This window comes from Ciona robusta, chromosome 9, assembly GCF_009617815.1.
Source record: "Ciona robusta chromosome 9, ASM961781v2".
Classification (NCBI taxonomy): domain Eukaryota; kingdom Metazoa; phylum Chordata; class Ascidiacea; order Phlebobranchia; family Cionidae; genus Ciona; species Ciona robusta.
Genome location: NC_143243.1, coordinates 6,042,797 through 6,069,009, shown reverse-complemented (window position 1 = coordinate 6,069,009; position 26,213 = coordinate 6,042,797). Strand labels below are relative to the sequence as shown.

At 36.8% G+C, this 26,213-nt stretch overlaps 8 protein-coding genes across 10 annotated transcripts; 2 read left to right on the top strand and 6 right to left on the bottom strand.

Annotated features, from left to right (window-relative positions):
• LOC149731646 (F-box only protein 9-like) lies at positions 1 to 2,675 on the top strand. 2 transcript variants are annotated; one of them, XM_089884567.1, is made up of 3 exons: positions 1 to 144; positions 326 to 1,227; positions 1,352 to 2,675. In XM_089884567.1, the coding sequence occupies exons 2-3, from the start codon at positions 512 to 514 to the stop codon at positions 1,824 to 1,826; spliced, it is 1,191 nt and encodes a 396-aa protein (XP_089740693.1). In that variant the 5' UTR covers positions 1 to 144; positions 326 to 511; the 3' UTR covers positions 1,827 to 2,675. The 2 variants fall into 2 exon arrangements, with proteins under 2 accessions (XP_089740693.1, XP_089740692.1); XM_089884566.1 differs by lacking the exon at positions 1 to 144 and having other exon boundaries at positions 209 to 1,227.
• On the bottom strand, positions 1,885 to 4,941 carry LOC149731645 (3-keto-steroid reductase/17-beta-hydroxysteroid dehydrogenase 7-like). Its single transcript, XM_089884579.1, has 8 exons — positions 4,800 to 4,941; positions 4,360 to 4,572; positions 4,127 to 4,219; positions 3,722 to 3,836; positions 3,413 to 3,537; positions 3,150 to 3,236; positions 2,778 to 2,871; positions 1,885 to 2,460 (listed from the first exon to the last, which is right to left on the bottom strand). The coding sequence occupies exons 1-8, from the start codon at positions 4,844 to 4,846 to the stop codon at positions 2,230 to 2,232; spliced, it is 1,005 nt and encodes a 334-aa protein (XP_089740705.1). The 5' UTR covers positions 4,847 to 4,941; the 3' UTR covers positions 1,885 to 2,229.
• LOC149731644 (cytochrome c oxidase assembly protein COX16 homolog, mitochondrial-like) lies at positions 4,909 to 5,753 on the bottom strand. Its single transcript, XM_089884602.1, has one exon. It carries the CDS (start codon positions 5,383 to 5,385, stop codon positions 5,023 to 5,025), a length of 363 nt encoding a protein of 120 aa, XP_089740728.1. The 5' UTR covers positions 5,386 to 5,753; the 3' UTR covers positions 4,909 to 5,022.
• Positions 5,754 to 5,902: 149 nt separating this feature from the next.
• LOC149731643 (large ribosomal subunit protein eL28-like) lies at positions 5,903 to 7,857 on the bottom strand. The gene is made up of 4 exons (XM_089884601.1): positions 7,735 to 7,857; positions 7,300 to 7,433; positions 6,531 to 6,619; positions 5,903 to 6,092 (listed from the first exon to the last, which is right to left on the bottom strand). Exons 2-4 carry the CDS (start codon positions 7,413 to 7,415, stop codon positions 5,920 to 5,922), a joined length of 378 nt encoding a protein of 125 aa, XP_089740727.1. The 5' UTR covers positions 7,416 to 7,433; positions 7,735 to 7,857; the 3' UTR covers positions 5,903 to 5,919.
• A 33-nt stretch (positions 7,858 to 7,890) lies between these two features.
• Positions 7,891 to 10,944, bottom strand: LOC149731642 (glucose-6-phosphate exchanger SLC37A4-like). Its single transcript, XM_089884552.1, has 5 exons — positions 9,582 to 10,944; positions 9,049 to 9,463; positions 8,786 to 8,867; positions 8,478 to 8,726; positions 7,891 to 8,365 (listed from the first exon to the last, which is right to left on the bottom strand). The coding sequence occupies exons 1-5, from the start codon at positions 9,953 to 9,955 to the stop codon at positions 8,166 to 8,168; spliced, it is 1,320 nt and encodes a 439-aa protein (XP_089740678.1). The 5' UTR covers positions 9,956 to 10,944; the 3' UTR covers positions 7,891 to 8,165.
• A 144-nt stretch (positions 10,945 to 11,088) lies between these two features.
• Positions 11,089 to 15,153, bottom strand: LOC149731641 (very long chain fatty acid elongase 4-like). Of its 2 annotated transcripts, none has more exons than XM_089884590.1 (6): positions 14,983 to 15,153; positions 14,501 to 14,688; positions 14,034 to 14,120; positions 13,602 to 13,773; positions 13,098 to 13,225; positions 11,089 to 11,699 (listed from the first exon to the last, which is right to left on the bottom strand). In XM_089884590.1, the coding sequence occupies exons 1-6, from the start codon at positions 15,062 to 15,064 to the stop codon at positions 11,529 to 11,531; spliced, it is 828 nt and encodes a 275-aa protein (XP_089740716.1). In that variant the 5' UTR covers positions 15,065 to 15,153; the 3' UTR covers positions 11,089 to 11,528. The 2 variants fall into 2 exon arrangements, with proteins under 2 accessions (XP_089740716.1, XP_089740718.1); XM_089884592.1 differs by lacking the exon at positions 14,983 to 15,153 and adding an exon at positions 14,776 to 14,886.
• A 4,240-nt stretch (positions 15,154 to 19,393) lies between these two features.
• LOC149731640 (calcyclin-binding protein-like) lies at positions 19,394 to 22,548 on the bottom strand. The gene is made up of 5 exons (XM_089884596.1): positions 21,947 to 22,548; positions 21,610 to 21,802; positions 21,179 to 21,372; positions 20,667 to 20,776; positions 19,394 to 20,005 (listed from the first exon to the last, which is right to left on the bottom strand). The coding sequence occupies exons 1-5, from the start codon at positions 21,956 to 21,958 to the stop codon at positions 19,867 to 19,869; spliced, it is 648 nt and encodes a 215-aa protein (XP_089740722.1). The 5' UTR covers positions 21,959 to 22,548; the 3' UTR covers positions 19,394 to 19,866.
• A 468-nt stretch (positions 22,549 to 23,016) lies between these two features.
• On the top strand, positions 23,017 to 26,142 carry LOC149731639 (voltage-gated purine nucleotide uniporter SLC17A9-like). The gene has a single exon (XM_089884551.1). It carries the CDS (start codon positions 23,673 to 23,675, stop codon positions 25,014 to 25,016), a length of 1,344 nt encoding a protein of 447 aa, XP_089740677.1. The 5' UTR covers positions 23,017 to 23,672; the 3' UTR covers positions 25,017 to 26,142.
• Positions 26,143 to 26,213: the final 71 nt, after the last annotated feature.

Here is a 26,213-nt window from a genome sequence, read left to right as displayed (position 1 = left end):
CAGTGGCTTGGTAAAGTTATTAATTGTTTTTCGTGTGTCGTGGTACGTCAAACGTCAAAATGAGATAATCGTGACGTTTCGTGATTACTATTGCGACAGCAAATGCAATTGTAGGCAGTGGTGCGTTTCTGTGCGGTCGTTCACGTAAGTAGTTCGATGCATTATATGTGTCAGTTGAATCATCTAATTCTAAATATTTTTCTGTCTATTAGTAATCCAAGTCATAACACTGCGGTAACGGAGTCATACTAATGTTTTGTAGATTTATCTTAATTGTTTAGATTGAGTTCGTTAAAGTGTTATGCAAATTCTCTGCAACATTCAGATTCAAGTACCGATGGCCCAGTGCAACGATTGTTTTAAAGTTTTACTACGATTCTCTGACCGTGATTTGAAGATTTAGGTATTAAAATACACAAAGAAGGCTTTAGAATTCTGATCTGACCCAACAAAACAAATCAAAGGCTACAAAGTTCAGAACGAAATAAATTAAAGATTAAGACACATAGAGATGATGGAAGACAACAATGGTGAAGAGGAGGTGAACCATGAACAGGTTCTAGAGAATTTTCGTCAGGAATGGCAAACAGAAGTACAACGCAAGCAAGAAAATCAAACGGAAGTGGCCGGGACTTCATCGGAGAAACATGAAAAAGCAGAGAAGCTTTTTCTGCAAGGAATTGAAAAAGAAAGGGAAGGAAGAATGCTGGAAGCAATCAAGTTTTACCGAAATGCGTTGCAACTTGATCCTGATGTGGAAGGTAGGCTGACGTACACAGCACCAGAGGGATGCTCACTGTCATCTTCAACAGAGGAAGAAAACTGTGGGAGCGAATTTTGTGATTTGCTACAAAGGTTCAGCAGTATGTCATGTTCCAGTCAAGAACACAATACTTTCCTAACCCAGCTGCCTTCGGAAATCATCAACAAGATATTTCGTTATGTTGTCTCATCACACTTGGACATGAAGTCCTTAGAAGCTCTTTCAGAGACCTGCCGGAAGTTTTATATCTACGCTAGAGATGAGACCATATGGAGATCTGCATGTGAAAAAGTGTGGACTACTCACTCAAAGAAGGGCTACTCCTCATGGAGAAATATGTTTATTGAAAAACCTCACGTTCGTTGGGATGGGATCTACATAAGCAAGGTTACATATTATCGTGAAGGAGACCCATCTGTGCTCTATGCATTTTATGAACCTATCCAAGTTGTTGAATATTACAGGTAAAAAAGTCTATATAATAAAGTTATTGGAATTTGATCTATGTTATGTGCGTTATAATATGGTCATATATTTGATGCAGCCACTGAAGTATATATTACAGATTAAAATTCATATATATCTCAGGTACATACGATTTTTTCACAATGGTAAAATGATCGTTTTTACCACCCCAGACCCACCATCTCAAGTAATTCATAAATTAACTCTGGAAAATCAACACCAACTTAAATACCGTGTTGGATATTACAAGACCCACATCAATCATGTGGAGAAACAAGAGCTTGCGAAAGTGACTGCCATGGTCAAGAATGTAGAATCTGAAACCTTGCCAAGGAGCAACTCAGGCGGCAGCAGGCGTCGTACAGACCGACATCTAAAAAAGTTCATAGTGTCGGACATCGAATACCACCTAGCTCTTGACCTCACTTCAACAGGCAAGAAGAGGTCAAACAAGCTGACATGGCAACACTATTCATGCTGCAGCACTTTCGGAGATGGCAGAAGCACTATGTGCGAGATGAGCCTTCGGGAACAATTCCCCCCATTTTACTTCAGTCCTGTTGGTTCCTACATGCTTACATCATCAACTAGTGTGTAAGGAGTGACAATTTTTTATCATCAGTAAAGTTCTGGTGGAACAAATGAAACAAGTAACATTTGTGTAAATAATTTTAATTTTTTTTAATATCTTAAATTTTATTTGTATTCGGTGAGTAAAATTTGTCATCACTTATTTTATATTAATCATACAAAACCAATATAACAGTGATGTGTTATGCTTATGCACAGTACATGACACATACACCAATTTCTACACATCTATTGCATTATCAGCCTATATGATTTGGCATGTACGTTGTCATATGATTTGACTGACACAAAAAATTAATAGTTTCCTGTCATGCAGAAATGACACGAACTTTTAACATGAATTATGACACTGCAGAACAATAAATATTAACAAGAATAGAATGTAATAATCTGGGTAGTCATAAGTGCTGCTATGAGCAAACACGTTTGGAAACTTTTTTAACTTGATCATAAATAAGTTCCGACTCAAAACGGGACGGTGCCAGTGTTTCTGTGTGAATGTAATTTGTGTTAAATACATTGGTGTAACTGCAGTAGCGGCACCGGTCCTCTAACTTTTCTGGGTCTTGTTGGAACAGCCACACCATTGAATGACAAGCATTGTATGGGTAGATGGTAAAATTCGGCAAAAACAGCCGTAACTGTAAATAAAAATAATATATCATTCATTGCGACTTCTTATGCATTTTTAACCTGGTGGAATTATGCAAATGTGTCTGTAAACTTAAATACTTTTTTGTATTTCCAAGGTAACGCTGTTAAGTTATATTGATAGCTTGTGTTGTTTCGTATAAACATTTTGTTCATGTATGCTGCATGTTGTACAAAGAAATATACTTAGAGTCAGAAACAAATATATTCCGAATACTAAAAAAAAAATGAAAATTTGTATATGGATAGAGATGCTTAAATGTGATCAAAAGGTACTACCGACCATAGTTTTAAAACTTTAACTTACCATCCACATGAAAGGTATAAGAAAAAACCACAACCACTCTGCTACAACTCCTTTAGTGATATTTGTTTTGACAGTGCCAGGATCAGATACATGACTGCAAAAACATTTGATGTTCATATTAACTGGGTGAAACAGACTAATAATTGGATATGCTTTTTTTATGATTTTTTTACAAAGTGGGTGAAAGATTTCAAACTATAAGCTGTTAGAAAATAAACCTTAAATGCTATGTATTTGATAACCCAATACACTTTGTCAACACCTAGTTGACAACTTGTCTGTATATAGCATTAGATATAGTAATGACTTGTGTTAGGTCCTGAAGTGTATTGTCAATAACTGCCAATATTTATTTAGTTATAAATGTTTTACCTGTAGATTCCCAATGAGTTAAGCCTCTTGTTCATTTCAATGCTTACACCTTCCATGGCATATTTGGAACTACTGTAAGGTTGAGACCTAAATAATGTTAAAAGAAATAAACACAACAACAACTAAAAGCCAATTAAAATTGAATGTATAAGATGAGATTGCAAGAATTTTCAAAAGATTGTTTTACTTTTTTATTCTCTTACTAACAGATATTTTTAATATAATGTTTTTTTAATACAAACCAGAGTAGAAAAAATACCTACCCCTGTTGACATGTGACATCGTTAAGTTTAAACGATTTTTTTGATGCATTCGATGATGTAGTCCATATGACTTGACCATGGTGGTCCTCACTTTGACTGGTTAAAACCGGAATTAACTCATTCACCTGGAGATTTTGGGCAAAATAAATTCGTTTGGTGTAATTCTTAAGGCATTTTCCTTTTTATTGCAAAGAAAACATGACTTCCCTATTTCAAACACCTTGTTCCCGTTTATAAGTTACTAAGTTTACATAGTAAAATGTTAGAAGCACCATTCTAATGCAAGTAGTTAATGCTACTTCAAAGTACCAGAACAAAATGACCAAGAACATTAGTAGCAAATATAGATTTAACTCCTTCCTCTGTTGTTTCATCAGTTGTCGTAAACATTCCTAACCCAGTCTTGAACATTTGAAGCACATCCCTTTGAAAACAACATCTCTTAAACAGTGTGCATGGTTACCACTGTCTTTAGATAATCTTCTATGCTGAGCAGTGAGCACCCAAATTTTATTGAGATAAATGACTTAACATTTTAATTTTTTCGAAACAATCTTTAAATTTAAATAAAAACTGCCACACAATCCTGTCAATTATTAACAATTCGGAATACCAATTCTTACTCCCATTAAGTTAGGTTTGTGTTAAAATGTTACAGATTATATTTCAAAACCTAGTATAAACTGTAAAGTTATTAACTATTTCACAAATTACTTGGAAAACATGGTATTCAAAGCATAGCGAACATGGAACTTCGATACAGGTAAGATGCCAGCATTCAGGTATACATAGTCAAGCCTGGTGTAACTGTACAAAAGGAATTAAATTTGATTAAAATCGAAAACTAACTTTTATACAATAAAAAGAGGAAACCTATTATACAATGTCAAGGTAAATTTCTTATGTTAAATGAAAATTGGACCCAAATTCGCTTTGTAATTTCTTACAGATGTCTTATCTGCTCTGCTGCACATTTCACAGATTGGACGTTGCTCACATCCATTTTAACAAGATCAACCGTCACTCCCTTGTGTCGAAACTCCAACTCATCTTTCACAACATTTCCCTTTGTCATGTTTCGGCAAGCAATGCAGATATGAAGCTGATAAATTCGCTTGAACTCCATTGACAATCTTTTAACGAATGCAAGACCGATGCCACTGCAAAAAGTTTCATTGTTACCTGAAGTAAAAATAACTACAAATAGTGTTTAATGACAAATTACAAACTTCAGACTATACATCAAAGTGGATGTTTGTATGTTTTACCAAAGGTCTAACATTACTGTTCCCGTATTGGGGGTAAAAATTTCACATTTAATTTGATTATTGGAATATATAAACACATTTAATTTAAAGAAGTAATAGGTAGGTATGTCAAGGATTACCTTGTGGCTCCTGTCACAAGAATGAACTTTTCTGGTTTAGTTTCCATTTTTTTAAAGATTTTTGACCAACAACCACATATACATTTACAAAATGTTTAACAGTGTATGATTCTGTAAAGATGATGAAAATGGTAGCATATACAAACGTATTGTTGGAACATAGTAATATTAAAAGAAATAAATTGCCAAGCACAGTGGCAAATAAAACGTGAAAGTGTTTGTTTTAGTCAGTAGCATTTTGGGACTCCAAAATCTTTCTTCGTTGCTCCTCTTGCATTTCTTTTGAGTTTTCGTCCGGCCGGGGCCCTCTAATATTGAACCAATTATCCAAATCTTTGTTTTTCATCTCCTCGTATTCATCCTCGACGGATTTTACCTGCCGTCGTTTTAGCCCGAACTTTTTCGCCTCTTCTTCAAATTCCATATTCCGACCGCGTCTATGAACATCATAGCGAACTTGAGCGAACTCTCGCAGTCCTACCCACCCCAAAAACATAAAACTTAAAAATGCACTACCGTATCTAACATGGTCATTCTTTAGAAATCGTGAAAATGCCTCAAACCCTTTTCCCATGGGCGCCGCCATCTTGGATTTTTCTCGATTGGTAACGGGCACGAAGGTCGAACAGCTGTTCTTGGTGGGCACGTCAGTGTTCTTTTCGCGATTGCTATTGGCCACAAGGGTCGAACAACTGTTTTTCACACGTTAATGTCCTGATACCCCCGTTTTTGTCGAATAAGTCTTAATGGCGATACATAAGTTCCATCTCTTCGGGGTCTAATCAGGAGTGGCTGTTTACATCGACACAAAGTATTTAAATGGCCGCTAAACTTGACGGTATAGGTTTTATACGCGAATAACAAATTATTTTATAATGATACGTGCCCCTTCATTAGATCTTTACAACCTTGCCGAATAATACTACCCGTTTCTCATCCAAAACAAAGGTTACGAACGATAAACCAACAGGATGGCCACGACAAATATCTCAACTAGTTCTGCATAATGTACATAGTGAAATTAATCTATATTGAAATGTCATAACGTGTCCTGTACCTGTATGTAAATATCTGGTAAAATATGAATGCAGATTCAAACAAACTTATATGTATTGATGGTTTATTTTGCTGCCTTTTGGCTCTTCATGATAGCACAGGCACGACGAATGGCAGCCATACGTAGATCCTTTCTGTAACTGTTCTTACGGATTGTTCTCTTGATGGTACGAATGGTTCTACGCCCGCCCTTGGTTAATGTAGTGCGGTTCTCAGATTGGCCTGGCTTGTTGACCACTGAAATAACAATAAAAACATCCGTACTATATTTTGTTACGCAAATAAATATCTTAAATACTGAAAAAATGGCTATAGAAAACGCAAGTGGGTTTTTACATTTCCAACATTAAATTAATAAAGAAACCTATTAATCCTGTTTTGCCAGGCAATGCCAGTGGATATAACACTGGAGATGCCACGTAGCTTATTGGGCAAATATACTTCAATAATTGTTATGTATGAGTCAGTATGACTAACGATTTAGACAACACATACAGAACTACTAGGTTGTAACATTGGCCATTAAGTGTCTTGCCAAATGATACATACAACAGTGGTAGCTAAGCTTTATCACAATGTTAATGCCTTTACATTTACTTCAGATAACCAGAGTACATTATTTCAACCTTAAACATACAAACTACGTAAAATAAAAACACCACAATACAAACATACTCTTTGGCTTCTTGGTAACCAAAACAACCCCCTTTCCATTTGGATCGGCTTCAACTCCAACAGTTTTCTTGTGGATTAAACCATTGTATCTAAACACAAATTTCACAGAATAAACAATTATTATACAGTAACTCAGGAAGATATTATGGGTGTCTGGCAACAGATTAAATACACGTAATTAATATCACATACAAATACACAATATCGCAACTAGATAACTGGGTTAAGTTTTGCATGGATCAGTGGTGGTGGTGTCTATTCTTACAAAAAGGACCATCAGTGTTAATATACAGATTGTACAATAGGAGCAATATTAGGGGGAAAATGTTGTAGTTAGTCATATTATCTCTTCAGTGTGGGCCGTTGTATGAGGGAATTTAAGAAAATGTTGACAATATATACAAAACTCTTAAACAGTTAAGAACTATACGAATAGGAATAGTTAAATACAAAACAAATTTTATTGAGAAAACACTTTTAACAGTAATATCTTTGCGCCTTCGCCTGCAGATAAATAACATTAGCTAATCAGAGATATTACAAGAAACGACAACCGTGCACTTTGAAATTGCTTCTATAACACAATGGGTGCGTTTTGACACTGCCAATTCAGTGGACGATGTAAAACTACCTAATACGACTTTGAGCATTTAAAACATCCTTAAATGCAAAATGTACTGCTCAGATTAAAAAGATTGTTTTTTTTGCGGGAAAATAGTTTTTTTACAATCTACACAGTACACACGCCCATTAATAAATCTCTGTGTACCTGAAACTGTTCTTATTCCTCAGGTTGTTTTGTTCCTTGGTGAACTGCATATCATTTCGTTTGATCAGATGACAGGAATTATTCCTGATAATCATCCATTGCAGATGCGCCGACATTGTGAAGCAGAATTTGTACTGAAGACAAAATACGTTTCGTTAAAATTCGAAGCATTGATAATGCATACCATTCTTCATAAACTGAGCTTTCAACACATATTAACTTGAAACTATCAAAACTTGACACAAGTTCTCGGGATTTGGTTTGCTACGCCGTACATAATGCTATAAGCGTTTACTAAAAAGCTTCGTAATAAAATTTTAGCGCCGTAACAGCTATATTGATTTCCCTTATTTATCCTAAAAGTTTAGCTTGCATCAATGCTGTATAAATCCTGTTTTTAGGCAATATCTACCGTTAAATTTACAACATGCTTACCGAAAAATCCGTGCTGGCAAAAAGAAAAATTACCTCAAAGCAGACTCACCCGTCAATTTCATGAGCGGTAATTTTATCGTCCCCGGTTAAATGTAAGTTTTTTATCTAAACTTTGTTTGCTATTTCGCAGGTTAAAACACGATAAATGGGCATGTATAGTTTATCAACACGGCTTATTTTTATTTTAAATATAGGCGTTCCATCATCGTGTACAAGAGTCTCACAGTTCAAGTGCTATCTGAAGATTTAACAGTGTAAACAGTTTTTAAGGCTGCATACATTTAATTACATTTACGAGGTTCAGTCTTAGTAACAGAAAATTAAAACTAGAATAAATAAATATTCAATTGCACATTAAAACCATATACGTATACACAGGCAATGTGAAAACACAACTAAGCTAAAAACACAGTAAATCATTTAAAATTTTGCTAGTCTTCTTTGATCTGGTCGCCAATACGACAACTTGATCGTTGGGCGAAAACAAACAAAAGAAACGAAATAATAATGGAAAGTTCACACAGTTGTAGGGCGCCATTCCAGGATAAGTATTCCATGACCGCAGAGAATGGTAAACCTGCCAATGTAAGTCCAACGTTCCCCAAGAGAGCACAAAAAGCATGTGTGGTGCCTGTGAATAGATTTTTATACAAAAAGTTTTGAAATTATTCTATATAAAGTAATGTGATGAACAGCTTCGTTATAAATGATGCCTAACTTTATAACGACAAAAACATGCATACCTGCAATGTCATCTGCAGAATTTTCCAAAGCCAGTACTCCAACAAGGCTGATGATACCATACATACAAAATCCTAGGACAAATCCAAGTCCATTGACAAAGGTTTGTTGGCTGGGCAAGTCTGTCACAATTACACGCAATGCATACATAGATAAGAACAGAAGTGGGAATAGCACAAAGAGGACAAAGTGCCTTGGTTGCCCAATTTGCTTAATTCCTATCTTTGCAACAGCTACGTCACTTAAGTAACCTGAAAAGTAGTATAACAAAATAAGAAAAACTCCAAAATTTTAAATCCTGTATACAAACCTGAAGCTATGCTTCCAATAACACCACCCAACTCTAAAGTTCCCAAAAAGGCACCTGTCAGGAACTGGTCTCCTTGTTTTTCCTGTAAAAATATAACAGTTGATACACTTAGAGTATTTTGAAAAATGCATAATTACCAAGAATTTAAGGCTGAAAGTGTCAACACACAAAAGTAGCTATCAGCATGATCTTGTTAATGATAACTGCAGTTGAAAAACGGGTTTCTAAACTAGTTTTATTAAGAAAACCCAGTCTTAACATACCTGTATCAAATACAAAGAGCCCCAATCACACATGACTCCTTTGATTATTAGACTCACAAGAAACCCACCACAGACCACATAAGTGTAAGGACTAGATAAAATTCTTGACCATGTGGAATGTTTTGATTTGGTCATTGTAGACTCTTTATTCTTCTTTTGATCTTCTGCTATCTTCTTCTCACCTGTTAGCATTTCCAAAGTCAGACCAACATCTTCTGGTCTGTCTTTAAGTACAAAGAGTGATCCAAATGAGACACAGATGGAAGCACCCCCAAAAAATAGCATGACAGGTCTCCAAGACCCACTTGACCATGCAATGAATACTGAGCAAGCAATTGGCCCCAAACTTGCTGGAACATTCATAGATGTGCTCAATGAACTCCAAAGTGTTCCAAATACAGCTGGAGAAAACCACCTGAGATTACAGTGATCACAATTTTGTATTGTTTAATGTTCCTCTTGATTTAGTTAATAAAAAGTAGCAAGTACAAAATCCAAATTCAGCAAACAAATGGCCAATGTATGCTACTCACTTTTTCAGCATTATGGCACATGATGGCCATCCAGGTCCCTGAACCAATCCATTGAAAAACCACAAAACACTGAAGTACCCAGGTGGTGAAACACTGAACAAAATGTTGGATGCACCGCATAGACAAAGACCAGCACAAAACAGTTTAGTAGCACTAAACCGATCAACCAGCATGCCACTTACAAACTTTCCAATGCCATAGGCCACAGCTTGGGCACTGAGAATTGTACCCACATCGCCAGAGTTTAGACCATCGGTCTCAACAATGTTAGGAATTACAAATGAGAAGGACTTTCGGTTGAAAATATAAAACATGTAGCCTACATACAGACATATGAAAATGCTACACTGGTGCCATGAGTTTATACCCAACATTTTGTAAGTGGCTGTTACAAAAAGAATGTTAGAAGGTCCTTACTTTGTATATAAAGTCATAAACCAATATAAAACCTACTAAATGTGACTTGGAAAAACAAATCTATAATCTTAAAAGATTATAGTAAGGAGCCTTCCATTCAACCTAGCACACAAATGTATCTAGTGGTAAATACTTTAAAAGCATAACAATTATGACAAAATGTGACCGTACATGACCAGATATTTATCAAGCACTTGATTGAATGAATAAATGAATAATTGACGTTTAGCAGGCTAAACAACACAAATAAAACTAACGCCCAAGGCTATTGTGAAGCGAAAGCGCTAAAACAATCGTTTGGGCGTTAAACATTGACGTAACACTTCCCCTTTCTACCGTACCTTTGCATTACAGACCAGAGTACCAGAGCCAACTGTGGCTGTTAAAGCTTTTATCACGTAGGGGTTTTCCCAGGGTCGATTTTAATGAACAAAGTATTGCCTGTTTATAACATTTTACCAGATTTAAAGCTGCCAAGGCCGTTGGCAGATTTAAAGCTGCCTAGGCCGTTGTGTTGTGGTAAATGTTTACAGGTCAAGTCAGTGTCTAAACTAAAGGTGATCACAACAAACAAGACCTTCGATACGGAGGTTCGTTTCTCCGTTTCTCCGGTACACCGTTAACAGGCGAGGAATTCTAATCACTTCCCTATTTTAATACCAACTGTTTCTTTGGCAAACCGCTACGCAAGTCTTTCCCAGTGGAATCCTTTGACACCAGACCACAAACCCAGGACTATTGATACGATCTGACAGCTACTATTTCCCAGATAGATTGAGGCAATTCCGAGGTCGTATTCATTGAATACGTAACCGGCATGACAGCGACCACTAGAAAGCTCTTGCCCAAATGGATGAAACCACTGGGGAACTTTTAAGCTTATGATCTGATTGATATACCGACACAGTTGATTGAATGTTCCCACACTCGATATATAACGTACTAAAATGCCACACGGTCACCTTGATTGACGCCTTCAAGTGTTAATCCCAGCCCGCATTTTATTCTCACATTGCTATGATCTTGTTAAAACTATTAGATGGCCCACTGTTTTATTTATGGGCAATACTGGCAGTTCGCACACAGCAAGCCGTATATACATCTTTAATATCAGGCAGCATGAGTTCTTAAAAGCATGTGGCTTAGAAACAGCGTTGAAGTTTGTTAAATAAAACGATTGTTTGGGCAGAATAACGCATACATGTGTAAGTTAAAAGTACAAACAAAACGATGATGTCACAGTACGAACAAAAATGAAAATATAAAACGATGATTGAACTGAAAAATATTCGACGACTCGGTGAATTAAACACGCGGCACGTGCATTACAACTACTCGAGGCTTCACCCACATTCACAATGCTAGCTTGCTCGAGGCTTCACCCACATCACAATGCTAGCATACTCATTCTCTATTTCCGGATAGGTATCATGTGGGCCAACTTGGTTGCGCCTACGTCATTGCAGAATCAGGACGTAATTTAAGTTGACTTAGAGCTGAGTCCCTTCAAGGTTCTTGCCTACTGCTGTCCTAGTCGTGCTTTTCCTTCGGGTCCGCAGTTGAACTTGGGTGACCGACCGCAAGAATCATGACTGTCAATAGGCACACATCGATGACAACTCCCAAGTGCACCCAGCCTTTGTTGTTGCAGTTAATAATGGCATAATACATGTCGGTTAAAATAATGGTCCAGAATTCCACCTAAACAGTTTTATATCAGTTAAGTCAAGACAACCATAAGAACTTTAAAAGTGCATATACAGGATACCACATAAACTTATAAATATATTAGAAGGGTCAAGGGAGGGGAAAATGGGAAATCGTTTCATTCCAATTTCTCGTCCCATTTGGTGGTAAACACCGGGCGCCGTGGCGTAGTGGTTAGCGCGCCTGCCTGTAACCATTAGGTAATGGGTTCAAGGCTCGTCGCTGCTACCATTGTGGGCGTATGTGTCCTTGGGCAAGACACTTAACGACAATTGCTTCAACCCAGTGGTCACTAATGGGTTGTCCAAATTATCAGCCATACATAAACAAAAGAAAAAATCCAAAAAAATAATCACCCACAAAGTAACATACATGGCAACTCGTAAGCTGGCACGAGGTATTAAACCCGTGTGATAACGACTGTCGTTTTCCGGCCACGCGAGGATAAAGTAAGTTACATTCATTCATTCAAACAACATTCAAAGAATTATAAAACCGTATCCTCCTGACTCCCATAGACCGTTGTTAATTGCTTAAAACACGATCAGAGTGTTTGTGTTATGTGCTAGAAGGGTCCAATATTACCCTACATTAAGAATACCAATAACGTAAATAGCTTTGAGTAAATCGGTGTCACAACAAAAGGCAGTGAACTTTTTGAGTGCCCACAAGTATTAGCCCACGGTGTATAATTTCCGCAATACATACGCTGAACATTTATGCAACAAACGTTGTGGGTTATCCAAGACTTGGTTGTCAGATACATGCTACAATATGAACTATAATGTCCGGTTTTCAACTAGTTTGAGAACGGAAGGCAAACACGTTCTCAATATGCTATACGCCTGTTTTAAATTAGCAAAACCACGGTAGTGACAGATCATAACAATCACAAGCCACAACAGTCACCCAGTCGCCAAAAAATCTTTATTTTTAGGTCGTATACGTGACCATTAGTATGCACGACCAGTATTCAATAATTGCAATTTTAGTTATGCCATTTATTTATATTTAATTTCACAAGCGGAACCCAGTCCTACATACTCTTAGTATACTCATGTCACTTCATGCTGTGGTTTACTGATGCGATTTTCAAAGTTAGGTGAAATTCACATAAACATAAGGCGGGTCCCAATTAACTCATAAATTGTAATCCAAGCATATACTAGGTCACTTGGCGGCTTTATTGCCTTCTAGAAAAGACATTTCTGATGTCGTGGTCAAACGCATGTGTCCAGCGCGTGACGCGTATCGTTGTGTGCTTTATTTTTAGTCGTAAAATTTTTAAAACATAAAATTTAAATACTCAATCGAGTAACGCAGCTATACGCTAAAACTGTTTCTGCAGCCTTAATTCCGTTTCATATAACAACTGTACCAGTTTTAACTTACCATGTGCATTTTGATAATGTACTTTTTCCACCACAGATATTTGCGCATGCTTGGCCCGAATGCATTCATCCCGTAGTAGCCATACACCAAGATGTGAAAGAGTGAATTCAGCAAAATTCCGAGAACATCTAGACAGGTAAACAAGCAGTTTGTCTTCCGGTTCGCTTAAAATCCAAGTAATTATATATATACAACAGTTAAATATCGGGCCGTCTGTATAAAATGATCGATGGTTCGCGGTCGGGGGCTTACGTCATACCCATGACGTCACGACATTTTACAATAATGTGTTCGACCATGCTAACGGCTTACTTTAACCGACGCTGTGCGTAGTTCCTAAACTATAAACATTCAGGAAATACACGAACGTTGTCTTTGTTACGATGGCAACAACGTAATGGCACGGGTATATAGGTTTAACGGGAGTGCAGTTGCTGTAAAGAAATCTCGTGTACCAAGTAATTTTACACAGTGCATGTATTTATAGTGCAACTATATACGCACCAGGGCCGTCTACGTAATATTTGACGTGGAACCATATCATAAGCGTCATGCTGCAGTGGTGGTAGATATGGTAGGAGTTGATTCGGTCGAACTTACGCTGCAGCATAAGTGGTACTGTGTCAAATAACTTCAAGTACTTCGTCATATAAAAGACCCACACTGCTGAGCAAACCTGTCCGAACATGATTATGTATAAAAAAACACAAGTTCATATGAGATAAAATGTTTACATAATAGCAAGTAACATATATATATACATGTTTATATAAGGTGCCTAGTAACAAATCATCGATTAGTGACACATTGACTTAAATTGGGTGACATAATGTATGAGCTTCTGCATAATTATATTTTGTTATTAGGTTTGGCTACACGTTAATAGACCGAGGTACGCGATTAACGAGAAGCTAGGATTTGGCATTTAAAACTTACCCTCATACCCGATGGGCTGTTCTGATAAGCTGGAGTGATGGCAGGACAGAACGCGTTATACAGAGTGGGAAATCCATGAATTAAAATCTAAAAGAAAATCAAAATATGGTTGCCAGCAAATTACAGGGCGAATAATTGAGTTCCCAGAGCGACGTATAGGTTCGCCATTAAACCTCGATTCTTTTAACACGGCTTTAATGAAACAGTTTTCTGTTCTATTACTGATAACCACATAACTTTAAAACGGCAATAACAATGATTTCATCGTTGTATATGATTTAGTACTGAAAAGCACAATAACACCGACCGTTGCCTACCAGTTTGGTCTTTAGTGGTATCGATTTTTCCGGAAGGCAATTCACCGCAAAATGTATGTAAACTGATAGCCCATATAGCAGCGTAGGGCCTGGTGAATGAGGCGGTTACACTAAGGCGCCAGTGAGATATTTTATCATACTTATACACACCTCAATGGATATGTAGATTGAAAGCAGAACGCAGACTGCGTAATATGTCACAAATAGCCATCGAAGATTGACTGCAGGGCGGTCTTTCATTATACTCTCGGTGCTGAAACAGAAGACAAGATACAGCAGTACAATCGCAACCGGGTACGTTGGGTTGTCCACCAAGAACCAATCTTTGGTCCTCGGATCTATCATAAAAACAAAGACAAAAGTTAAGGTTATTATCGGCCTTAGATTAACCTTCAATACCACAGACATAAGCTTATAATTTGTACCTATTTCGACGTCAAACATAGTGGTTCTGGAAACAGAACAAACAGATTACAACACATAAACAGAGAATACCAGTAAATACAATACTATTAAAACAAACAAAAAATGAGATCTACAACATGTATCTATATTTTATGCATTGTGAAAAAACACAGATCTGTGTGACATGAACATGTTAGGTTTATTTCGTCATTTAAAAAATAATTTACCAGGTTTTAAGTGCATGAAGTTGCTTACACTGGTACCCATCGTCAAATTATATTCTGTCGTAGAATTCATTTCGGTAAACATCAGCAAACTGACATGTGCAGATCGTCTTATATTATATTATGTTATAGCTATAGACCTGGAACGGAAGCAAGAAACGTTTATTTGAATGTAACAACTTGAACTTGAAAGACTATAATATCTTGATTTTTGTAAAACGTCCCATCTTTCCTGCCTACTACCAATATTTTTTTCATATCCCTGAATTTTAAACCAATTGCGTCGGTAGGGCTTATTTATTTAGCATTTTACGTCAAATTATCAGCTTACCATAGAAACAGTGTTGTATAAGGCTATGGTTGGAAACATCATTATAATATTAATGGTATTTTATACGAGGGCGAAAGACAATCACATGCTGCAACATAGCAAATGCACAGAAGCCTTTGCTACCCAGCAAGCATCTCTTGTCTTTTAAATAATTTCGAAAAGTCATGCTGCGAGAGTGATGTAATCCGTCATTATAAAATTTATGTAAATTTTGTCGCTCAATCAAACTGCCATCTTTTATAGTTTAGTGTCTATATAAGCTGACATGATGTAGCAGCACGACATAGGTTCAAAAAATCCGCGATACGTATTACGTACTATTCATACACCCACAAAATAACCACATCAATCACTCGGTTACTAATTATGCAAGTAGAACCAAATATAAACTGACATCTTTGTTCTTTGACTAGCATCAGGTATAATGTGCTAAGGCTAAACTGTCGCATTGACATAAATGGGTGCTCTGGTTTAAACTGCAAAAAACAACAGAAACAAACTAGTACTCGATCGCGCTGCTGCACTAGAAAAAGGTTCCGCCCGAGAGAATGAGTCACATAGAATGCTGTCCAATAAATTCAGCAGACAGTTAACTAATCAAGACGCAAATTCCGACAAACCTAGGGTAGTAGGAACTGTCCGGTACGGACTGTATGGATCGTTGCACTAGTATAGACAATTTCGGGCTAATACCTTCACACGGGCTTAGGCCGTGACTGACAACAAAACCGCCGCGTCAAATAAACCGAATGTACGTCGTCGGCCTATCCTATTTCTTTTTTAAACCAGCCAACGCCTCGGTACATAATGGCTTACAAAACTTATGACATTGTCAACCATATAAAAAGTGTCGGACCGCTGTAGTGTAATTTCTAAATTTACATTACAAGGCAATAATAGAGCAACTCAGTCCACGTTATGCCGCTGTCATACGTCAATGAAAATTCTTACACGCTTTATCACGCTAAATCTCCCCATCGTAAGTTAAAGTTCGCAATACGCAAACTGGTGTGCGTATTACGTAGCTATAGCGTTGTTAAAGGACGGTGAAACTCAGACACCAACGCCTAATTTTATCGACACGTCTGATTCGAGGTGCTAGAACAGTTGTCGCTGCAACTTTTATGTTCCACACGAGTTCCATAGGAAACCGGAACTGTCTGTGGCTGAACTGTGGTCTTGTTTAAGTACACCTAATCGGGCATAGGCCAAAGCACTGTTGTCTGATAAACACGTACACGATGTCTGCATCTACAAAAATGGTACCGTCGGCTGTACTGTAACGTCGCTTACAAATTGCCTGACTGAAGCTTCTAATTAAAATGGTGCATTAAATGAGAGCGGATTACGCACTGACCCAATACAGAGGAAACCCACTGGGCTATTTACCTCTGCAAATCGTTGCCGCGCTGTTTGCAAAATATTGTGCAACTGTTTCAGCTACTTAAAAAATATATCAACACGAAACAATTTGATGTGCGTTTACCTATATATCTCAAACCTTTTTACCTCTTCAATTTCTTCGTAAGTGTCTGTCACACCGGCAGTGCGTACCACCCCAGTATTTCATGGTAAAGCCCAAACTGTTCTATTTTGGTCTAAACCGTTTATAATTGCAAAAAAATGACCTATTAAATGTTTAATTAACCGTCATGACGCGACCTTTTATACTCCGTTCTTTAAAAGTTTTAAGAATTTTGTTGCTGCATTCTACTTTTTCGCAAATTGTATCAACATCGCTATAGATGTAGTGACCATCTTTTGCAAATTGCGAGAAAACGGGGGGAAGAAAGTAATTGCATTGATTATACTTTGCTTTCTGCACCAATGCAGCATCTTTGCTGCGTAAACACATAAATGACCCCCTGCTAATATATATTAGCGAAGCGACTCCACACAATTTTCGTGACGTACCGGAAATCGGGTTAGGTAATTTGGATGCGCAAGGATGTAAAGAACTCATATGCAAACAACACGAATAAACACAAACATGGAGCATCACTGTTCCTAAATCGTGTGATGTGCGCACTCTTGTATTCCGACACGTAATTATGCCTGACTGTTTCATAATACTAGACATATATCACCTGCTACATATATCTTTACACCTGAATAAATATCATGTTGATAGATGCATAGCAGTAGTTGCCTCTTCTCGCGAGGTGTATTTATTGAAACCCACGTTGATTTTATTCTATTTATAAACACAAACCGCCTTGCCTTTTTCATACATGAACTTTCTGGCTAGCTTTACCTCTGACTATACTCCATACGTAAGGATCGGTTATGACTAATAACTGCGTCGTTCGCATTCCTGCGGCGCTTGATATTCTTAGCTGGCCGCCCGTAACCTGGTGTGTTATCAGTGAAACTGCAGCAACTTTAATAACAAAAGGTCATGCGTAGGTGTGTCTACCGGTCGCATTTATTTCTATAACTCAGATGCGTCACTATATAGTAATTGTCATATCCGAGCATACCCATAAGTACCTCATGGTAACCTTAAGTTGCTCCCAAGAAATTCGCGTATGCGTGGTATATTACACATCGCGCGTGTAATATAGATATATATATATATATATATACTGTACAGTAGATCTATATGGTTAAATCTATTAAGTATATTACGAAATATATATAGTCATGCAGGTTATACAGTACCGACTAAGTGACATGCAGTTTAATAATCAAAAACTTTGGACAGAAGTATTGCTGCTTTTACCGAGGCGTATACTCTGGTCTATCTAACTTGATAACCTCCCGCTTTCCGGTGTTTTCTTTCCTTTGTGCTTTTGTATACTCAAGCATTCACTCCCCCTCCCCTTGTTGTTTGTATACACGAACTGCTCTTATGGAAGTAAACAAGCATTCACCAGAACTACTTTTCTTAGAATCTAATTGCACGGGAATGGAATACAAAGACATCTCAAAAAAGGATTTTTACGTTTTCCATGATACACTGCTTGTGGTTTAAAGGAGAATTAATCAGTTCTTTGTACGATCTCCGAAATTATTTTAAGCTTATTAATGGAATTAGAATGCTACCATATTCTAATCGACAGGCAGACACTAACACGTTTAACCTGTATCATTCTAAATACATCTTCTAACTTTTAAACACTTATCTTTTCATTAATCTTAAACATGTTGTTGCAATGTGTATCAAGTATCTCATGGTACCCGATCCAGAAAAACCGCTTTACTGTTGCTGCTTGGGCGGAAATACACGCGCTTGCCCGTGATATCTCTTCCTGGACAAGCGGAACTGTTCACAACAGCCACAAATATCTCATGGCTCTATCGTAACGTCCGGTGTCACTGTTTTGCTATCGTAGGTTCTCTGTTTTGGTTTAGCAGTTGTTATTTCGTTGCCATAAGGCTCGTCTAGACTACAGGCTGTAAGTTGTTATCAACACAGCGCGTAAGAGCCACTTATACTTGAACAACTCGGTGTTAAAATCCGCGAACATACATCATAGCGGAGAGTGCGCAAGGTTTTATCACGCACTTCCAAGCTTAGGTACTTCGACTACGCAGAGACGTGTTTTCGCGCAGTTTCATGGGATTTTGTTGGTTTACAACGAAATGTAGAACGACTTGCGGGTCTACTGTACAACGAAATGTGGATAGGTTAGGATTAGATGATTGAGGTAAGATGGGATACTGTTAGTATCTAAATCCCATCTTCCGGTGTTTTGTTTATTTACAACGTTCTTTTATAGTCGCGGGGCTGAAGTTACATAATTCTGTAAATACTCATTGTTTATTGCCAAATATGAAGTGAAAGGAGCGAACGTACCCAATCGAACCTGATCTTACTATAAGCAAAGAAATTAAAGAATAAATATAAACCTCTCCTCGCGTGTCTAAATCTGCGTTATTAAAACCACGACTAGGAAATATGGGACATAACGTGCTATAGCGATATCCGTTTACACAGTTCTAAACGGCGCGCATTCTTTGTAGCGCGTATAATCCTGGTAATCAAAGATGCCTAATCTAGATTAGGGTAAAGAGGTAAACAATACATTGCGTTCAATGCTAAGTTCCTAGCCCTATCTGGTGTACACTAGATAATCCTGATAAACGTGTTACATCTTTTGTATAATTTTAAATGTCGTGCAGTTTGACCATATTTAAATACGGAATGTAAGCTAAAAAGAACAATTAATCCGTTAAAAATATTCTTGGCAGTTCCAAAAATTCCTTTTTTACGTGATTATATGATTATAGCCCGCCAATAGCCATTAAAAAACACTGACGTTATGTGTGACTTGCCTAATTTATAAAGTTAAATCAAAATGGCTCTTAACTTTTTGTCAATGCTGGCTTTTATGAACAAGCACACGTCTTAGCACAACCAATTGCAGTAAATACGAGAAAAATGACAGTCCATGGTGGTTTTAAACATTACTGCTTTACACATTTATTAATTAATTAATCAGATTTTTATCAAGGTATGACTGAAGTTATTTAGTGTTCCCGATAATTTGTTTTTTCTAAACAAGACAGAACGCCACAATGGCGGACGGTTTTAAAACTGGAAGCACTGCTGATCACATCGTTTGCTTATCACGAGATTCGGTCCATGCCTTTGCGATGGTCCGCTTCATTTCGTCATCTCCTTCGTCATACATCTTTTTCATCATACCCATGATGCCAGCAGACGGATCTGCTTCTTTACCAATGTCTGGTCTGTTAAAGGAAATTCATTAGAATATCAGTGAAATATATTTTTGATACAAAAATTAATTTTATTGCAGACCAAAATAATTAAAGCTGAACTACTGATTTTTAAGATAATAGATTTAATTTAAAAAGGATTTAAATGAAAATAGATAGCAAACAAAAGCATTTATAAATAGAATTGTGCACTGCACATCTGTACTGGTCGCTCCAACCCAGTGGTCATTAATGGGTTGTCCAAATTATCAGCCATACATAAAAAAAGGGAAAAATAATCGCCCACAAAGTAACATATATGGTAACAGTAAGCTGGCAGGAGGTGTACACTCGTGTTATAACAACTGTCATTTTTCGGCCACGTAAGAATAAAGTAAGTTACTGAGTATCAATCATATTTTCTACTTTTTTAATTTTTTTTTGTTAATGAACAAGGCAATTTGCACTTGTTGTTACTGAGTACTGAGTTGGAGTAAACATTACATGTTTCCAATATGTAGCCCAGGGCCATATATAATATGCTTTGGATTACTGCCCAACTTATGCTGTAGTTAACAGTTTCTCGTTAAACAAATATGTGCAAGCTCTCTAGTGACACCATGTAAAGAAATGAAAAACAGACTGCAAACACACACAGCAAATGTTTGCCTCCAAATGGGTCTAAATTACTTACTTAAAATTGTTTTCCTTATTTGCTTTTGCTACTTTGTCTTTTTCACTCAAAACCTCCCATTTCTCTTGCTGTTTCTTCTTGAACATAATGAGAACCATGTCTGTTTTTAACTGGAAAATTAAAGTACATTGAGTAAATAGAATTATTTAATAGCTGATTTGTCTTTTCTATCATTGTGTAATCAATAAATTCTGTTAAACAAACGTTTCTCAAACCCTAGATAGTAAATCAATAGTGGATATTTCATTTGGTTTGATTGTTAGTTGTTAACTAAAAGTATTAGGTTTTTTCATATAAGTAAAAATTATTTGTTGTTTGGAGATTTTTTAAAAAATTAATCAAGTGACCAAAGTTTTGCATTAAATTTTAGTCAATATTACGGTCACAGTGTCGGAGAATGGCAAGAAAAACTATTTTAGCATTATGATTGGTACTTAGAAAACCTATCAGACAAAGATTAAAAACATTTAAGATTCCATTGTTTTGCATGGAGGTGTACACACGGTCCAAACCTTGTAAGTTGGGGGTTCCACTTCATGAGCTAACTTAGGTACGTTAAACTGGTAATTCTTCCCATTGAGATTGCGAATCAGTAGGCAGTAATGAAGACCTACATCATTCAGTGAAACATTGCTTGTGTCTAAGCTTTGTACTCCTTTTAAATCGGATACATAGATCTTGACAAATTTTTCTGTCTGGTCCCAAGCTGTTGATAAAATGCATTAAAGTTTAACGGGTTATGAACTACAGTGGTGTTGTGACCATTTTTTTGGAGGAAAAAGACGAAGGATTGAGGAAGTTTTTGTGTTGTTGCTCAGCAGGCAAATGAAAAGGTTGTAATGCACCAACTTTTGGTCATGAAGGAATAAGATAAAAGTAAATATTTCTGGTTAGTTTGTGAGGGCAGTTCAACAGTGCATTGCACAAAGTACTGCAGTCATACCATATGAAGTAATTGTTGATGTTGGTATTTTAGGTTTTGGTGGTGATTTGGTTTCAGAAGCTGATGCAGACACAGCTGAAAGTTGCTTAATTTCATTTTCGATCTTTGTTTTTTCCGCAGAAAGAAGTTTCTTCAGTCGTTCTCTTCGAACTGTGCTTTCCAGTTGTGACACTTCCGCAAGATCAAGCTGCAGCTGCAAAATGATAACATGAAAGCATTGATTAGCATTTATAAAAAGGAATGCTAAATCTTAAAACTTAATTAATGCATCTCCTATTCGACTATACTGAAAAACAGCGTAAACATAAAATTGCATTTAAAATAAATACACAATTACCTGTGATTCCATTTTTAACGGGCGAAAAGTGTGCAATCAATTGAAGAAACAAAGAAGATTATAAAAATTTCTAGAAAAATTTAATAAAGTATAGTATTATAGTCTGTACTTTTTTAATTTCAAAATACATTTAGACCAATCATTATATAAACATATTGCTGCATAGTGTCCGATACGGTATGTGGATAACTGAAACAACATTTTGTACTTGACATTTGAACCCACGTTCGGAAACTTCGGGGTTATTTTAAGACCATGGGTTTTTGACCAAGGTGCGAGTGGTGCAACGATCACCCCACCCATGTGCTGTTAACAAACATATTTTGGACGCGTTCCTGAATTACGTCATTACTAAACATTTGCATCGAAACCGGTAGAGCTGCGGTAAAATTTGCTAAGTGCTGTCCACATGGTCTACTATTAGGCAATGTCGATTTTTGTTACATGTCGTCTATAGTCTTAGTGTATCGTTTTGAAATATTACAATGGCATTAGAACTTGGCAACGGGTATGATAAACATTCTGTGCTAATAAAAACAGGAGTTACATAATTACAATCTATAGCAAAAATTTAATAAAATCGGTTTCAAACAATACAAACTGCGTCGATGAACGAACGAACGAAAAGTCTGGAAATAAACGCAAGTCAAAGAAGGCAGTAAAACGCTGTCTCACAAAAATAGCATATGATTATAGATGCGAATTTACAAACATTATCAATTGTATTTAAAATATCAACCCCAATATTTCCACCAACAGAAGATACAGTATGTTGTGATTCCTATACGTAAGTATAAGAAAAAGACCATGCCATTAAATTGATGAACCATAGATCTCTGATAGAACCCTCTTGGTTATGTGACTTCGGTTAAACTTTCGACACGTCTACCACTGGGATAAACTCTAACGCACCAGCCAATGAGTTTATGCAAGTTAGTTGGGGAACTCCAAAATTATTTTAACCCCCTTACGTAGTCACGCAAGGAACCGAAGGTAGTCACCAGAGCCATAGAAATAGGTGTTTTTACGACTCTGGTAGTCACTAGTCACCCCACCACTGTGCACTCATCTGGAACGTAGTTTTTCTTTTAGAGAAAAGAGAAGATACTATATTACGTCATACCAAACAATAGCATGAAAATATTTCAAAAGGAGTAAAAGCAAAAAAACACAATTTTGATCGAGTTGTGCAGGTATATTTTTCACACCGCACTTGCTGCAATCAATTTACCTTGCTAAGAAAGAATTTGTTCGGAAGATTAGGACAGAATATAAGGTACACTCGAATTTGAGTCAGTTTCTTGCTTGTTAATCTGTGTGTTTTGGTAGATGCTTCATACTTTTGGCAAATATCATGTCTAACATAGTGTGGTAAAGTAATAAACATGTAAAATATAGAAACAAACTTTAAAATGCTTGACTGTTAGTCTGTTATGGGATCAACCGATCAGGTAGCTGTGTTAATAAAATTGTAACTATGTAATTTGATAATTCAACTGGTTATTTAGAATAGTTCTAGCACCACTTTATTAAAACTGTCTAATTTTTTTTTCTGTTTACTCCCGAATGTGCATAATACATTGTATTTGTTTGTTTCTTTAGACCTAATATATACATACTGATTACAACAAGATAGCACAAACAGTATTATTGTATTCTAAATCTGTATGCTTATGAGCAAGGTGGTTTTGGATATATACACCATGATCAATGGAAGCAGGGAATAATGCGTGTCCATATCAAAATGAATTTATTTGAAAGGGATTTCCTCCTGAACAAGAATGGCCATCGAACAGAGAACAAGGGAGAAGGAAAGTACTGGACTAAAGAAGCGCGCAAAACATGGGTTGTTTACCTTTTTGTTTTGACTTCCATATTATTTGCTGCTAGGGTAGCTATGCCTGTATGTGCGACTGCAATTTCCATAGAATTTGGTTGGAACAAAGCAGACTTAGGTGCTGTAATGGGTTCTTTCTTTTGGGGTTATGTTACTACTCAAGTATTGGGAGGGTACTTTGCTGACAGAATTGGGGGTGACAAGGTGCTTATTATGTCTTCATTGTCCTGGGGAACAATAACATTGCTAACACCTAACATATCTGATTTACACATGTTGTTTGGAAGCTCCATATTTATCTTAACCTTGGCGAGAATAGCATTGGGTGTGATGCAGGGAGTACATTACCCATCTATGATAAGTCTTCTTGCTCGAAAAATTCCAGAATCAGAAAGGTCACTGCCAATGGGTGTGATTCTCGCTGCTGGTAATTTTGGTTCTCTCCTGTGTGGTGGGGTGGGTTCAATACTGCTTGAGCACTATGGCTGGAAGAGGGTGTTTCAAGTACTTGGTTTAATCTCACTGTCATGGACGTATTTTATGTGGACCAGCACAAGGAAACGACAGAACACTGTGATCTCATTAGACAGTATGGTTTACTCCCAGCCAATTGTGCCACCAAGTTCAGACTCGGTACCGTGGCAAATCATATTTTCCAAATCACAAGTGTGGGCTGTTATTTTTGCTCACTTCTGCATGAACAATTGTTTTTTCATTCTGCTTTCATGGCTTCCCACTTTTTTCCATGAACGGTTTCCAAATGAGAAAGGTTGGATTTACAATGTCATTCCATGGATGATGTCCATTCCTTCAAGTGTTTTTGCTGGGTGGCTCAGTGAACGTTTTATAAAGAACAATATTAGCGTTACTTTTACTAGAAAATTTAATCAATGTATTGCTATGTGTGGTAGTGGAATCTTTTCTATTATTTTGACATTTTGCAAGGAGTTTTGGACAGCTGTTCTGTGCGCAGGTCTTGCTGTTTCTTTGCAGACATTTCATAACAGTGGGGTCTTAGTTAATCCCCAAGATATCGCCCCCAACCATGCCGGTTCTGTATTTGGTGTGATGAATGCCTTTGGGGCAATAACTTCGTTTTTGGGTGTATACATCACTGGTTGTATTCTGAACGTATCTGGGACATGGGAACTGGTGTTTACACTCATGGCTCTTATTAATGTAGCTGGTGCCACTACGTTTGTAATATGGGGCACAGGTCAGAGAGTAATATGAAGTTTAGTGTTAATTTAGTGTGTTTGCCATCATTGGTTACTGCCAATAACTTACTGGATAGTTTTATTAATGTTTTAGTTGCCAAGTGAAAACACATTTTACTCCAAAGGCTAGGCACTTGTTACTGGTAAACCAAACACAGCTGTTGGCATATACATAAAGTTTGTGTAGCCTATTTATTTGGAATTTGTTCATTTAGAAATAATTTAATAGCCAAGGTTATCATATTGTTCTTGTTCATGTTTGAGCATTTTAGCAGACATTCCCTCTTTCATGTATGGTTAATCGCTTTACTTTTGTTTTATTTGCTTGCTGCTATATTTTCCAAGTAACTAACCCTCTGTTAATGTTGCCATGTCAGGTTCAAAATGTTCTGCTGTGGCAACTATTGATTATATGGGCCTTTGCAGGCTTTGGAATCAAATCTGTTCTGCATTGTACACCCCAAACTGCAGACAACAATTGATTTATCTTTTGCCTTTCCTGAAATGTTCTGTTACTGTTCAGGTCACGAAACATGTTGTTTTATTGTTGTTAAAAGACAGACAATCCATTTCTCTCTTACATTCAAATGTTGTTTTACTGGTATATATTATATTGCATATTTACGTTTTCATATATTAACAATTGTTTTCTGTGGTTGATACCTGTGCCTTTTAACTCTATTTTGATGCCTTTTATCACAAGGTTACCCACTACCTTATGCAGAATAGGTGTGATATAACACCAAGTACACTGTCAACTGTTCTGGTATAGAAAACAAGCATTTGTATATACACAATCTGAAGACTGTATTAAATCCTATGTTTCAATTTTTCGTGAAAGAAAAATTGCTCTGAATTTGTAACCTGCAGTAACTGTGTATTTTACAAATTGTTCTTCTTCATAAACTTCCTCGTTGTTTTAACTTCTTAATCAAAATTACTTAAAGTGGCTAAAACTTGGAGAAAAATTATTTTCTTTGTGTTCAAGGTATGATGCATAAGTATTTTTATTTTAAAAACTCGTTTTTATTAATTTTTAAATGGGTAGTGGTTATAAATTGTGTTACGTTTTATGGTGTTTTTCCTGACACGGAATATATGCATTACTGTGACCAAGATTAACATATATTGATTTTACCTAGGTGGCTAGGTGGTGTGGCGGGTTAGCTTTTTTTTGGTTTTTGTTACATATTAGAAGCACATTATTAGCACA

Coding starts and splice junctions, on each gene's coding strand:
- LOC149731639 (XM_089884551.1), top strand. CDS start 23,673: ATGCGTGTCCATATCAAAATGAATTTATTTGAAAGGGATTTCCTCCTG.
- LOC149731646 (XM_089884567.1), top strand. CDS start 512: ATGATGGAAGACAACAATGGTGAAGAGGAGGTGAACCATGAACAGGTT. Junction 1,228..1,351: donor CAAGTTGTTGAATATTACAG/GTAAAAAAGTCT, acceptor TATATATCTCAG/GTACATACGATTTTTTCACA.
- LOC149731645 (XM_089884579.1), bottom strand. CDS start 4,846: ATGGAAACTAAACCAGAAAAGTTCATTCTTGTGACAGGAGCCACAAG. Junction 4,573..4,799: donor CTTGTGACAGGAGCCACAAG/GTAATCCTTGAC, acceptor AACTTTTTGCAG/TGGCATCGGTCTTGCATTCG. Junction 2,872..3,149: donor AACTCATTGGGAATCTACAG/GTAAAACATTTA, acceptor ATGTTTTTGCAG/TCATGTATCTGATCCTGGCA.
- LOC149731643 (XM_089884601.1), bottom strand. CDS start 7,415: ATGTCGGCGCATCTGCAATGGATGATTATCAGGAATAATTCCTGTCAT. Junction 6,620..7,299: donor AGGAATAAGAACAGTTTCAG/GTACACAGAGAT, acceptor ATTTGTGTTTAG/ATACAATGGTTTAATCCACA. Junction 6,093..6,530: donor GGTTACCAAGAAGCCAAAGA/GTATGTTTGTAT, acceptor TTGTTATTTCAG/TGGTCAACAAGCCAGGCCAA.
- LOC149731644 (XM_089884602.1), bottom strand. CDS start 5,385: ATGGCGGCGCCCATGGGAAAAGGGTTTGAGGCATTTTCACGATTTCTA.
- LOC149731642 (XM_089884552.1), bottom strand. CDS start 9,955: ATGTTGGGTATAAACTCATGGCACCAGTGTAGCATTTTCATATGTCTG. Junction 8,868..9,048: donor GCTCTTTGTATTTGATACAG/GTATGTTAAGAC, acceptor ATATTTTTACAG/GAAAAACAAGGAGACCAGTT. Junction 8,366..8,477: donor TTCTGCAGATGACATTGCAG/GTATGCATGTTT, acceptor ATCTATTCACAG/GCACCACACATGCTTTTTGT.
- LOC149731640 (XM_089884596.1), bottom strand. Junction 20,777..21,178: donor TGGAACCCCCAACTTACAAG/GTTTGGACCGTG, acceptor TTAATTTTCCAG/TTAAAAACAGACATGGTTCT. Junction 20,006..20,666: donor AATAAGGAAAACAATTTTAA/GTAAGTAATTTA, acceptor TTCCTTTAACAG/ACCAGACATTGGTAAAGAAG.
- LOC149731641 (XM_089884590.1), bottom strand. CDS start 15,064: ATGTTTACCGAAATGAATTCTACGACAGAATATAATTTGACGATGGGT. Junction 14,121..14,500: donor CAATCTACATATCCATTGAG/GTGTGTATAAGT, acceptor ATTTTCTTTTAG/ATTTTAATTCATGGATTTCC. Junction 13,226..13,601: donor ATATTACGTAGACGGCCCTG/GTGCGTATATAG, acceptor TTACCTGTCTAG/ATGTTCTCGGAATTTTGCTG.